Source organism: Paroedura picta, chromosome 4 (genome assembly GCF_049243985.1).
Source record: "Paroedura picta isolate Pp20150507F chromosome 4, Ppicta_v3.0, whole genome shotgun sequence".
Taxonomy (NCBI): domain Eukaryota; kingdom Metazoa; phylum Chordata; class Lepidosauria; order Squamata; family Gekkonidae; genus Paroedura; species Paroedura picta.
The window spans coordinates 73,699,000-73,712,978 of NC_135372.1; the positions used below are offsets into that span (position 1 = coordinate 73,699,000).

The following is a 13,979-nucleotide window of genomic DNA, read 5'->3' on the forward strand; positions in this document are numbered from 1 at the left end:
TGAATTGGATTCTTTAACATTCATGGTAACACTTTAAAACTTAAAGTAATTCTTTCCATGTACACTAGTATCAATGGGTAATATTTTTATGTCTACTTGTTCTTGCAATTGGAAGGAAATCCACAGGGGCTGCACGCTCACCCTTTCTGAATTTTTGGCAGAGAGGCAATACCTTCTCCATTCCACAGTCAATTTGAATGATCACTTGCAGGGCGCATGCAAGTAGGAGTCAATTGGCACGAGTGAGTTTTCTACTCCTTTTCTGGGAGCCTCCCCCCTCCACACACACACACAATCCATATGACAAAGGCACACAAGTTATTAATTATTTTAAACAAATAATGCAAATGTCATTACATATCATGAAGTAGACTGTAGTCTATAAACACTGATGCTAGAATAAAATTTAGTGATTCTTTATGGTGTCCCTGGACTCCTGTTTACTTTTTGTTGCAATTCAATAATCCAGCTACAATTCTGGCTAGGAGAAAAATGCTTCTCTGACCTACACTATCCATTTTCTTTTTTAAAAAACAGACTCTCCCCCATTTCTGTTCTTTTTGTACGTGAATAGGAAGACTCACCTGTATCAATATCCCAAAGCAGCTTGAGTTGGGTCTTACATGAAGCCACTTCTACACAGTGGCTAAAATTAATTCATGATTTGTAAACAGTATCCAATAACAATTTGACTGTGTTGGCCTGAGACCCATGGGTTTGGCACTAGTTCCATAGTTTGTACAAACCCCTCCATGAGGTCACAACAGAAATAATTCTGGAGTGACAGGAAGAAAATGGTGTGATTCCATGCAAGGGAGCTGGGCAGCGGCACAAGAGATATTATAAAATACTATACAGAACATGTATATGGTAACATTCCTTATTATTTTCTGCCTCAGCTGGTTAACTGTGACATGATTGCTCTGGAATACCTGGATAATATTTTTCCTATAAATTAGAAAAAAGAAGAGTTGATATTTATACCCTACTTTTTACTACCTGAAACAGTCTCAAAGTGGCATACAATTGACCTCCCTTCCTCTATCCACAACAGACACCATGTGAAGTAGGTGGAGCTGACACAGCTGTGAGAACTGGGACTATCCCAAGGTTACCCAGCTGGCTGCATGTGGAAGAATCAAACCTGGCTCTCCAGATTAGAGGCCCTGCTCTTAACCACTATACCAACCAGAACTAACTGACAGATTTGTCAGACCATGTGCATGAAAGTCACGTTGGAAATTAAAAATGTGACTGAGAAAGAGAAAGGATGACCCATAGCAACTGACGGCACAGACATTTGGGCAGGGTTCTGCTGATCACTCATTAATCTCAAACTAAACATGCATACAAGGAACACCCTTCATTTAACTTGATCAGGTAGTAAAGCCACATTTTATTTTAACATGCCAAAACAAGATAAATCTGCTTTCTATGCAGGATAGCCAGTATTAATTCTTGGTCTTTCACAGTTAACGTGAGTGTTCTTGAGACTGTGAATTTATGCACAGGCATTTATATTTAAAAGTGCTGAATAAATAACTCACAGTGAATCATTAACTTAAAAAAACACAAAAATAAACAAACAATCCCAAACTTCATAACTTGAAACCCTAAATAATTTTTACGAGAATGTTCAAGCTTTGCCATATTGTGGTTTGCGATTTAGTAGACAAATATGGATCTCATTGATTGATACAATATTTTGTAAAATAAAATATTTACTGGATTGATTTTGAATAGACATGTTAATGTTTATTGTTCTGATTTCAAACATATCTGTAATTGCTTGTGACTTACAGCAAGAGTCTGGGCTGCAATAGCTATCAAATCAGACCTCTATAGATGTAGCCCATTATAAGAACCCTTCCTACTATAAGACCACTGGAATGGGAAAAAAGGCACCTAATCAGTGGGAAAAGCTGATGGTTCTCCTGCTCTGCCACACATGGTTCAAGTAGTCATATGCATGCCATAAAAATGCAACTTATCACTAGGCATGTGCACAGAGGAAAAGATTGGACCATTTAGGATTCAGCCAAAGTTGAATCTTAGTTGAATCTTAAAGGGTCCAAAGTACCCTTTCCTGGTTTGGATTTGGTTGAATCCAAAAAGTTTTGAAAGTAGCTGATCATGACAGATCAGCTGATTTGCATGCCCTTTAAATGTCTTCCCCTGCTGCCAGAGAAAGCTGGGGGAGGCATTTAAAGGGCATAGAAAGCAGCTGATGTTGACGCAGCAACTGCTTGGCCTGCACCCTCCCTCCCACCTTCTCAGGTACTGTCTGAGAAAGGGGGGAGGCATTTAAAGGGTGACCAAGCAGCTGATATGTGAGCACCAGCTGCTTGGTGGCTCCTTTAAAAGCCAACCCCCCCCCAGCCTTCTTTGACAATGTAGAATGCTCTCTGCTGCCAGCAAATGATGGGGGAAGGCATTTAAAGGACCTGCCAAACAGCTGATGCAAAAACATCAACTGCTTAATGGGCTCTTGTTCCTCCCCACTTTATCAGGTGCTGCCTGAAAGGAAGGGGATTTAAATTGGCTGAAGCATGAATGAATTGCAGAATCACGATTTGACTACCACTGTGCTACATGTATAAACTGGCCCTGCCTTGAGGTCACCATCATGTGAATCACTGTCACCAGGTGTTCTGGGGCCAGGTAGAGTGCTAGTAGCCTAGTTTGGCAGAGGTGGTGAGCAAGAAGCACGTGATCTAGCACATCAAATGCTTCGATGAGATATAATAACATGAGCAGCGCTAACCCACTTTGGTCCAGTTAGCGCCAAAGATCATCCATTAGGGTACCAAGACCATCTCAGCTTCATAGGCAGATTGCAAACCAGACTGGAATGGATTGAATTCTGAAACTTTAAAGAAAAAAGCTCCTGGTGGTGTGTGTGTGAGTGGTTGAATGTCAATAATAGATTAATGAAATAGGGAAAATGCAGGAGAACATACCAGCTGAAAGCCCCATTGCAGTCCTAGTAACAACAGGGAAACTACAGAGATTCTTTGCCACATGGAAAATCCAACATGGCAAGCACAGCCTCACTATGATCATAGCTTGGTTTAAGAGACTCCTGTGTCATCATACTAACACCATACTAAAGTCCTATAAAACCAACAGGAGTCTGACAGAAGCAATTTGAGTTCTTTGGATCAACTATTTGAATAGCTGTTTGATGTCTTTCCCAATCATTCAGCTAACAATGGAATAAGCAATACAAGTCATGTAACAGCATGAATAGATCCAATTTAATTGCATTTTTATCATCTTCCATTTTTTCCAGTGAAACACGTTCTAAGGCTTGTTACTTCATTTGGAAATATTATCCCAAAATATTCCTTTGGTAACTATCAGGATTCTCCCTCCAAGCTGATGAGGATTTATAATAAATTTAAAGATATTTCTATCATGTTAGTATTGAACAGAGGCCTCCCTGTTAGTCATTTGTGCACTCATTCAGCAATGTGTGCAAGAACAGGGCAATGAAGAACTAAGCATAATAAATAAATGGATAACACGATGAACAATCACATTAGCCGTTGGAGATAGAGCTGTGCACTCTTTCCTTTCCATTCAGCAGCCCAAGATAAATCTTTCTCCACTGCTTTGCTGCTTCTTCATATCCAATAATGGTGGTATTTCTAGGATGCAGGCAAAGCCAGTTCCCCAATTCCCTCACAATATTATGGCTAAGTGATACTAACAAAATGTTTCCTGCATTTTGCTACTTCCATCAGCACTAGCCAAGTGCTGTCACTTTTCCTTACCATTTATAGGAGCTATGACAAATAGTACACAGTACTTGGCCCCAAAGCCTGCAGAACCAATTGCCAAAAGAAAAATTAGGTTGACTTTATAACAAAAAATGCAATGCTACCTCTCTTTTCAATCCCTTCTTACTTAGCATATGAGTAAAAAAATTGTTTCAAAACACAGATCTTTGTGAGATAGAAAAGAGAGGCTGAAAAGTAGATGTTTTAAAAAATTCTAAATATATATGTAACAAAAAGAATACATTCCTTCAACAGATGGACAAATGCCTTTCAGTCAAATGCGGTTGCCTCAAATAAAGACAGAGCAGTCTATATACTCAGAGAACTCTCTATGTCAGTGGTTCTCAACCTGGGGGTCGGGACATCTTTGGGAGTCAAACGACCCTTTCACAGCAGGGTGAGCAGCTTGGCCAGGGTGGCACTGCCATTGTTGCTGCTCCTCCTGCAGATTCTCGCGCTTGGCCACCAGCCGCTCCAGCAGTGCCTCCGGTGCAGCACAGTCTCCCGCCAGGCACTCCAGTTGGCGGCGCAGCTTGGTGGGACAAGAGAACTGAACTGAGAAACCCCAGGGGAAAAAACAATTTATATACAATCATGAACAATGGACCTTCACACCATTGGTCAGGTTCGGTTTTTCTGTGAAAGAACACTTGCAAGGGGTGGTCCATCCAATAGGTATGCTAGGATATTGCCTAGAGAGTGTCAGAGGGCAGGAGGTACAATGAGTACTCCTGAACCCAAAGCTGCCATCTCAGCCAGCAGTTCAAGGCTCTCACCCACCAATGAAGCAGGAGAAAGAAAGGCTTGCATAAGAACCTGAAAGCCACAGGTAGGCTGTAGGAACCCCAAATTCCTTTTGGGAAGGGCTGCATAAAAATAGGAATAATCATAATGATCTCTAGAGTCTTGACCGTAATGATTTCAGGGATTCCTAGAGCAGCACCCAGAAGTGGTTTGATGCAATCTCCTCCTTTCTTCCACTACCTCAGTGGGTAAGTGAATGCCAAGCTAGCAGCCAATCAGTGGCTTAGGACATGTCCAAGCTGACTCAAGAAAGGAGTGCTTGGGCAGGCCTGCCTAGAACACAGAAAGCCACATTGTCCAGTCATAGGTGTTGGAACATGCAAGATTTGTAGGGTGCATGATTCAACAGAATATGAAGACTATCCTAGAAGGGGCATCAGAGGAGATGTGTAGTTAAGAATATTTAGATCAGGAACTTTCTTGTTTTTGTTTTTTTTCAAATAACCTCTTCCTGCATCTTGATTGGTTGAATTGAGAACACTTCCTCCCTGCATGTCTCCAGAACAGACTGAATGAACACAGAAGACTTATGACATGTGACTGTCAGAGTGCAAAGGATATCTGCATTTGGCTCTTCCTGCGGGAGAGAGGTACAATCCAGAGAGTCGCACCACTCAAGGCTGGACAATTAACTTGCCCAGCTAAGCTAGCAACTTTGCATGGTGGATGATGGATACACATGCTCCAAACAACCATACAATATTTGATCTGATCCAGAATTCTTCACAAATAGGCCTATATGTGTGAATCATTGCTTGCCTCAAAGGGGAAAATCACATATAGCAATGTATGCAGGTAGGATTTCAGTTTCCTGTTGAACCTCCTAAATTGTTCCCTGGAATCCCCTGTCTGGGTAGCATTTTTCTTACACTGGATGGGTGGGTGATTTTTTTTAAGTTGCTTTTATTACGTTTTTGTTTTAAACTCTGTACTCTGAATTTTGATGTGAACTGCTGCCAACCGGCTGGTCAGGAGCAGCGGCCAACTTGGTGCAGTGGTTAAGAGCCGTGGCTTCTAATCTGGTGAGCTGAGTTTGATTTCCCACTCCCCCACATGCAGCCATCTGGGTGACCTGGGGCTTGCCACAGCACTGATAAAGCAGTTCTGATCAAGTAGTAATATCAGGGCTCACTTGGCACCCACCTCACAGGGTGTCCGTTGTGTGGAGAGGAAAGGGAAGGTGAATATAAGCCACTTTGAGACTCCTTCACGTAGAGAAGAGCGGCATATAAAAACTAACTCTTCTTCTTCTACAAGTATAATAATACTAATACTACTAATACTACTAATACTACTACTAATAGAAGAAGAAGAAGAAGAGTTGGTTCTTATATGCCGCTTTTCCCTACCCGAAGGAGGCTCAAAGCGGCTTACAGTCGCCTTCACATTCCTCTCCCCACAACAGACACCCTGTTGGGTGGGTGAGGCTGAGAGAGCCCTGATATCACTGCCCGGTCAGAACAATTTTATCAGTGCCGTGGCGAGCCCAAGGTCACCCAGCTGGATGCATGTGGGGGAGCGCAGAATCGAACCCGGCTCGCCAGATTAGAAGTCCGCACTCCTAACCACTACACCAAACTGGCTCTCGCACCATAAAAACAAATAAAACCACTGCAGCATGTCAATGTGCCTGAGGTGTTAGGAAATGGCTCAGCCCAAGTACCCTGAGCCTGGCAAGCCAACAGAGAAGCAAAGGGATGCTGGCAGAAGCATCATGCGGGGTTCAGGATCACTATCTCTGGGGATTCAAAATGGGGTAACAGATTTGCTGCCCTAAGGAGAGCCTCTTTGTCTCTCCCTGTGCTTTGACTGGATGTTTATCAATAAAGGAAATAACAAAAGGACCACAAATCTTTAGTGCATTCTCCTCCAAATGGAAATGATCAGGTAATCACTGCCCTTGGACCTTCTGCTCTCTGGGAGAAGTGGGGATTGTATAACAGTATTTTTAACATAATATCTACCAATACAATCTCTTTGGCAGTGATCCAGATGTGCATGTGTTTTTCTGTGAGTTTTCCTTTAAACCAATTTTCGAAAGTTACTTCAAAATATCTGCATAAAGTAAATGGATGAAGTAAATATTAAAACTTATTTCTGCTTGAATAAGGCACAGAAAGGGTTATTATAGAGGTTTTGAGCTCAGACTTCATTTATGACTGAACATTACTGGTAATAGCATCACAATTACTACCAGCACCAATTATAGAAAGATAATATTATTAGCATGGTGATCATTTAAGCAGAGATTAGCTAATTAATGGGAATGTCAACACTGAGGGCTGTTTCACTTGTTTTTCTATACAGAGACTGATCTCCATATTGGGGAAAAATAATTTTGCATCCCCAAAAACATGGCACAGATATATTTTCTGTTGTGGACCAGGCATCTTCCCATTTAAAAAAATTAGACACCCCCAAATTAAAGTGTATTTTGCTGTTTAAAACACACTGGTCCAACCAAAATGCTAATCTTCAGTCCAAGTTTCTGTGTGCTAACAAGATATTGCATCCAGTTAAGGGCCTTAGGTGGCTTTTATCTGGTTGTTCTGAATGTTATTATCATCATGTTGTCTTTGCTACTACAGACTTCATTGCCTCTATTTGCACAATTTACAGTTGGTTTTTAGTATAACTGTATTTTTCTTATAGTTAAAATGTGAGGTCCCAAGGCATTCCCTTTGAAGTAGAAAGGCATTTCAAAAAAAATAAAATCTCATATCAAGTAGTAAGGTTAGGAAAAGAAAAAGGATTCAGAAGGAATCCTTCTCAGACAGACCCTCACATCTTTATTTTTTGTAAGCACCAAAAGTAAAGTTTTATGCAATTCTTTGATTCATGAAGTGACTTCTGCCCCTACCCCCAAATTTCTGACTAGCACACACATTAGCAGGAGCTGGGAAAGCTAGTGGCATGGCCAAGTGTCCTGAACAAAAAAGGATAATGGAAAAACCAAGGAATAATGCTTTGTCATACTTGAGGGGGTTCTCAGCAACCACTTTCACGTTTCAAACATGCTGAGCTCCAAAAGATAAAATATATATTTGAATTTCCTTTCACAAAACTGAAAGTTTATTCCATGAATTGTCCAGTCTTCCACAAATCACACACAGCTCCTTCCTTGTTACACATTTGTATTCAATCCTTCCCAATTCCCAGCAGGCATAACAGGATCCATGAGGTCTGTATAACAAGGTTTGGGGATGGAACTGTTCTCAGACCTTTGGCACAGGGTTGATCGACCTTTCCTGTTAGTCATGAAACTATGAAGGAAAACAGAAGTCTCAGAAGCATCACTGAAGTAACGTAACTTCAGCTTTAGAAAAACTTTGTCACAATAACATCACTTCTCTCAATAAAGCACAAAATAAAACACATTTCACTGTATTTCTACCACTAAATTCTTAGCTGCTTTCTCCCTATAAATTTGAGATTGTCTGTATTTGGGCTGTAGAAAGTGGCATACAAGACTCACAACTTACAATGAGGGATTTAAAATATATGGAGTAGAAAGTGATGCCTGGAAGCCCCTGCTTATTAGGCCCAACAGGGCTTCCAGAATCAGAGCAGAAAACGCTTTCTAATACAAGGAGAATGCAGGAAGTAATAAGAAAGGGCAGGGCACAAACATAGCATATGAGGCACCTGAAATCAATCTTGTCCTTTTGTCTCAAACATACCTGATTGTTCCATCAAAGGATAAGATCTTCCTCCACATGCTTAAGGGAGCCATATATCCTCAAAATTGTACAATTTAAAAATCCCTTTTAAAGAAATCCCTTGTTTGTCAGATCCATTCTGAGAGCTGCATATCCTGCACTGTGCACTTAAAGAAGACGGGACAGCTGTAGGATGTACGTATTATACCCCAGTTAACCTAATGAATGAATCTGTCAGTCACTTAGTCTTGGAAGGGAGCTAGCTTCTCCTCCCCCACATGCTGGAACCTCAGAAGGGTTCCTTGACTACGCTCGGGGAGTCCCACTGACATCATTGCTACTTGCTCAGCTGCCATAGATGGCAGTTGGATCGGATGGAATGACAGAATGCATGATGGGGGTAGCACGTGTGGAATGCCTAACATGAGAGTCCACAGGTGTAACTGACTGGGAACAGTTTATATTGGTTGCTATGGAACCCTGATTGGCTTACATCTTCAGAGCCCACAGGAGGCCTGCTGAGGAGAAATGGAAGCTATTTTTTAATAGACACCATGAAATCAATCCTTGAAGAACGTCTGGAGTTAAAGGCTAAAAAGGTTTGGCTGACTAATGTTACATGATATATGTAAGTAAGTCTAGCTATGAGACATAAAATTAGTGTCATTTTTCAGCAAGAGCTGATCACAAGAAACTATGCCTTGGTTACTCCTTTAAGATTGTTTATATATCTAATAGCAGAATAGTCACAAATCAATGAGAACAGCATGGTTATCACCCCCTAAAAAATCCATCTCCTCCAAAAAGTAACTGAAATTTTTTAAAGAATGGGGAGAGTGTAGCGAAGCGCAGAAATCCTGAAAGGAAGAAACTTTCCCCTGATTTTCTCCAAGTGCTAAAAGAAAACCTGATGTTCTTCTTTTAAAACGTGTCTGCCTCTAGGTCTTTGGCATAAGCTTAGTGTTGGGAGGGCCAGCAATCTATTTAATGACTGCATTGACGTCAATAGCATAACTGAAATACTTACTAAGATGCATGATTCCAACTTTCGGGTGTGGGGGGGTGTTTCTAAGCAATAGGAAAATGAGAAGTGGATTCTCTGTGGGAATGAACTACAGGAAATAATATGAGTGTTGTAAGCAAGATCGTTTGAACAACATTTACTTAATTTTTTTTCTCAAAGAATTACAAGATTCACCTGACACAAGCAAGAAAAATTTGATTTCCAGCAATTCCAGGATTATTTGATTTTTCAACAGACTGCATTTTAAATATCACCCTTGTTGTATTCTGACACAAATGGAAGTAGCAGACATTTTCATAAACTCACTATTCTTTAAGATATTTAAACAGGAAACAACAATAGAAGCTATGGCAAAAAAACATATTTTGAGTCTATCTTTGAGTTTCTGAGTTGCTCTGTTGAGCAATGTTGGGTTTTCAGAGAATATTACTGTTGATCCTTAAAGCCATGCTATACCATTTCCTCAATATCTCTGCATTTGAAAGAGGGTACTAATATTGAATTAATACATCCACAAATTAGGTTATGAGACAGATATTTAAGCATGGGAAATTATGATAAATTCTACCTGGATTTATTCTGTAGCCACAGGAAAACCAGTACTTCTAAATTGCACTGTGAGGTATGCCTACCTCATAGGATTATTTCAAGAGAAAGCCACAATGAAACCATAACTTTGCACCCAAGGATCTATAAGCAGTAATACCACCGTCTGAACTAAAAGTGGCAGTGTCCCTATTATATTTTTATCCTGCTATCCATGGAGCTGAAAGCAGTGCATCATTCTCCCCTGCTCCATCTTCTTTATTCTCACAAAAACCTGGTGAGTTTGTCTATGGTGAGAGGCAATGACTGGCCCAGGATTATCCAATGAGTTTTATAGCTGGGTGGGAATCTAAATCCAAGCCTTCCCAGTTCTAGTCTTCCCACTATATCACACTGTGCAGAAATCTGTCAAGTCAATGAACTGCTAGGCTCACTATCATCAGTGTGCACATTCTCAGCAGTGAGGAAGATCTTCATTGCTTCTCAGGAGATTTGGAACCATGGCAGCTGATTCACACACATTCACAATCTGTACAAATTAAAATAAAGCAACTCCTAAAGTGACTCGCATTCATTAATTGATTACCTAACTACATGCATTTTTCTTTTGGATCAGTTATGCACAAACACATGCCCACCTCAAAAATAAATACACATACATTTAATTGTTCAGGTGAAGGCATCCTAGGAGCTCAGGCAAATGTGAAGGTTTACAGGCCAGGCCAGTGAAAGCAGCAAGTAAGGAAAAATAGCATTTCACACTATCTTCTTACGGTGGAATTTTTACAATACTTTAATCCTATGAACTTTGGAAAGTGCTATGTGATTTTCTGAGCACAGCCACAGCCTAATGTTGCAAAGTTTAACAGCCAGCTATTGTAATGCTGGGCATGTAATTCATTATAAATGCTGCATTTATCTTTTGCCCTCAGACTCTTAAGGGCTGTTCTGTTTGGGAACCTTCTGCAACAACAGATTGTTTTAATAAAATGATTTCATACTTTTAAAATTATGCTAGCTCCCATTAGGCTGAAGCAATAGCTTTAATCCTGTAAGCTAATCAGTCACAGGACAATCTTGAAGATAATGTAAAAGCTCAAGTAAAATGTCTGTAATAGTTTGTTTATTTAGAACTATCTTCCTCTCTCTTGCAAGCACAGGTCACGGGTTTTAAAATGACAACAGTTTCCTATGATCTCTTATTCAAAGGAAACAGAAACCCAGTAGTATTACTAATGGTGAAAATCTATCAGAAAAAGTAAAAGAAATTCTGAGGATAAAGCACAAGCAGAGTGGGTGGCAATCAGTCCTGCTGTTCAAACTGTAGATTGTGACATGGAGGAAATGACAAGTTGAATGTAAGAGAAAGACACACACAATGTCTATGTGACTGTATTATGAGCAACAGAGTACACACAGAGGAGGAGGAAAAAACAAAAAGGAATAGAGATTGAGCAAGATGAGGACTGAGGGATATGGCTTAATGAGAACAAGTTGCAATAAATGGACAAAATCATACAAGTCAAAAATATTAGTGCAACTTGATCCAGGAGGGGACTGGGAAGTGAAAACATCCCTGCAGAAAGCTAGATTGAACAGCCCCTGCTGTGCGACACACCAGCGCCAGGTTTTCTGCCATGATTTTATTCTGTTTCAATTATTAGATCTTTCTGCCTGTCTTGCCCTGATGTAACACAAATGCTCTGGTTGACACCCTAAAGTCATTTCCAGATGCTATGTTTTGACTTCCCATCCTCCTTCCACAGTCCTTCTCCTTCCTTGTTCCAGTCCTAGTTCCCAGACCTGTTATTATGGATGGCCAAATGCTGTTTAGACTTCCTTGCACTGTGCCTGGTTTGAATACCTAGGGGAGGGGGGAAATGAACCCCTATATTGCTTGTTCCCTGCTTTGTACATCAGTTCTCAATATGCATTTGTGTAGTTACTTTCACTTCTAATAAATAAACTTTGTTTCAAAACAAGTTTGCTTATTCAGAGTTGAAGAACGTCAGAGCTAGCCAGAAGAAGAAGGACAAGCCGGATACCCCGAGAAAATCCAGAGTGGCACAAGTCCTGAGCACCCCATCCTAGTTGGGTGCTAGAACCTCCCAGTATGTAAAGGAATGGTGAGGCACATGGCCTCTAACTCGTTATGATGAGGAGCCTCAATGCTGGGCACGTGTGGGAGCAAGAGGGTATCCAGATATGGAGACAATGGTTACCCTAAACATGCAGTGATGCAGAAGTTAACTACAGCAACTGACTTACTTGCGGTGATGATCACCGGCAAGGGCAAGAAAGTCCAAACTGCTGGGAAGCATTTTTTGCTTGAGTTGGGGAAGATACTCCCAGACAACTGGGACAATGGTGCTGCGCTGGATTCGGACCTATCCAATAATGGGCCAGAGCGTTTGAGTCCATTGGCACCTCTAAACCAATAAGGTTTAATTCTGGGAATAATGTTTTGCATGCATGCCCCCTTCTTCAGATGTTCTATTAATCCATATTGTATCTATACACCCTGAAACTTCTCTACCTCAAAATATAACAGTATACTTTAGCTACAATCCACTTGTGTTAGTTATATTCTGAGTTTTTACTAGGAATCTCTAGTGTGAATTTTGCCTCAACATTTATTTGTGGTAGAGAAGCCAGTGTCTCAACCTCAGTCCTCCATTTAGGATACGTGGTTGGTACTGATCTAACTTGTACAGCTGTCATATGGATTTTCCTGGTATGGTATTTTCAGCAATAACTTGCTCTTTGTCCCATTCCAGGATAAAGTAACTCTTCTTATAACTTTTAAAAGAGACATCAGCTTGTATTAATTTCCATTGCAAATGCTGAATGGGGTCTATGTTCTCCAGCAATAATTATTTATTTATTGCACCCATCTATATTAGTTGGCTTTAAGATTTTCATATTTTGTATAACGGAATAAGTCATATATCAGATGCTAATGCAATAAAACAGTATGTTGTTTTTCTAACAAAAACTGACTGACTTAAATTAATTGTGGCTTCAATGAATCAAGATTAATAATGAAATATATAAACTGGATACCTTCCATTGTTAATAAGACAATAAATACACTCCATGTTCCTCTCCCTGTACATTTCAGTTCTAGTGTTTCTTTCCATGCACAAAATAACAAATGTCTTATGTACTATGATAATGATTACTATTTTTCAAATGCTAGACTGGGTAAAAGTAATATCAATCATAAAAACATTTAATGTAATATTTAATTTAAAAACAGAATCCTGCCCATGACTCTCAAATGAATGTGTGTGCTCTTTTCGATAATCAGAGAAAATTGTTAATTAATTAATTTATTTACTCACTTCATTTATCCCCTACCTTTCTTCCTAACGGGAACTGAAGTAGCTTACATCCTTCTCCTCTCCCCACTTGCTTAAAAAAAAACAATATTTTCTCTTTCAACCACTCACTGAGATTACGCCTTAATCTTTTCATTGGAAAAATATTTAGAAGAGTTCAAGAATGTTTTCTTTGTGGTCACAACCTTTGTAATTATATTATTCATACTCTGTATTTGTTGATAAACTAGGGAATGATAACCCAGGATATTGTTTAAACACCATAGGCCATCCAGATTTAACACTGCCTCACTAATTTATATGACTTCTCTCAACTTGGTCTAATGTTATAATTCAAAGAAGTTACTCAATAATTTCTTTAGGTATCATAGCGGGTTCAGGTTAGATTACTTTCTGAACACTCAGAATTGGAATTCACAGCATACAGGAATTCTAACAGCACATTTCAACATTTCATTTGAGTTCTAAGAGAAAGCAGTAGAAAATATTTCAGAGAAGATGTGTAGATAATTTGGAAAATTGTGTATCTGTTGCTCAAAAATTCCCATCAATCCACGTGTCAAAAGACTGTACAAAGACTGTAAAATTATCTTTTATTGGGTATAAACCATTGCTCACAATTCTAGGTAATTGTATATTTTACAGTTATAGTCTTCTCACATTTTGCCAGTGAATCATTTCCTTTACCCTCTTTCCATCTTCCATAAGTTCTTGTCTTCCTCTAACCAATGTTGTACATATATCTTGCTTTCTGCTACTGTTTGTTGAAGTCTCTTTAGAATCATAGAATTATAGAATACTAGAGTTGGAAGGTACCTCATGG

General features: G+C 39.8%; 1 protein-coding gene across 6 annotated transcripts in view; it reads right to left on the reverse strand.

Moving 5' to 3' along the window:
* The window catches only part of PDE4B (phosphodiesterase 4B), a 353,582-nt gene that overhangs the window by 41,193 nt on the left and 298,410 nt on the right, over positions 1 to 13,979 (reverse strand). Inside the window, exon 1 of one of the 6 annotated variants that reach the window (XM_077333434.1) lies at positions 8,267 to 8,616. The exons of the other annotated variants lie outside the window; for them this stretch is intronic. Coding sequence (XP_077189549.1) covers positions 8,267 to 8,279 — 13 coding nt within the window. The 5' untranslated portion in view covers positions 8,280 to 8,616. Of the gene's footprint in view, positions 1 to 8,266; positions 8,617 to 13,979 lie in introns of those variants that run through there. 6 annotated transcript variants of the gene reach the window in all.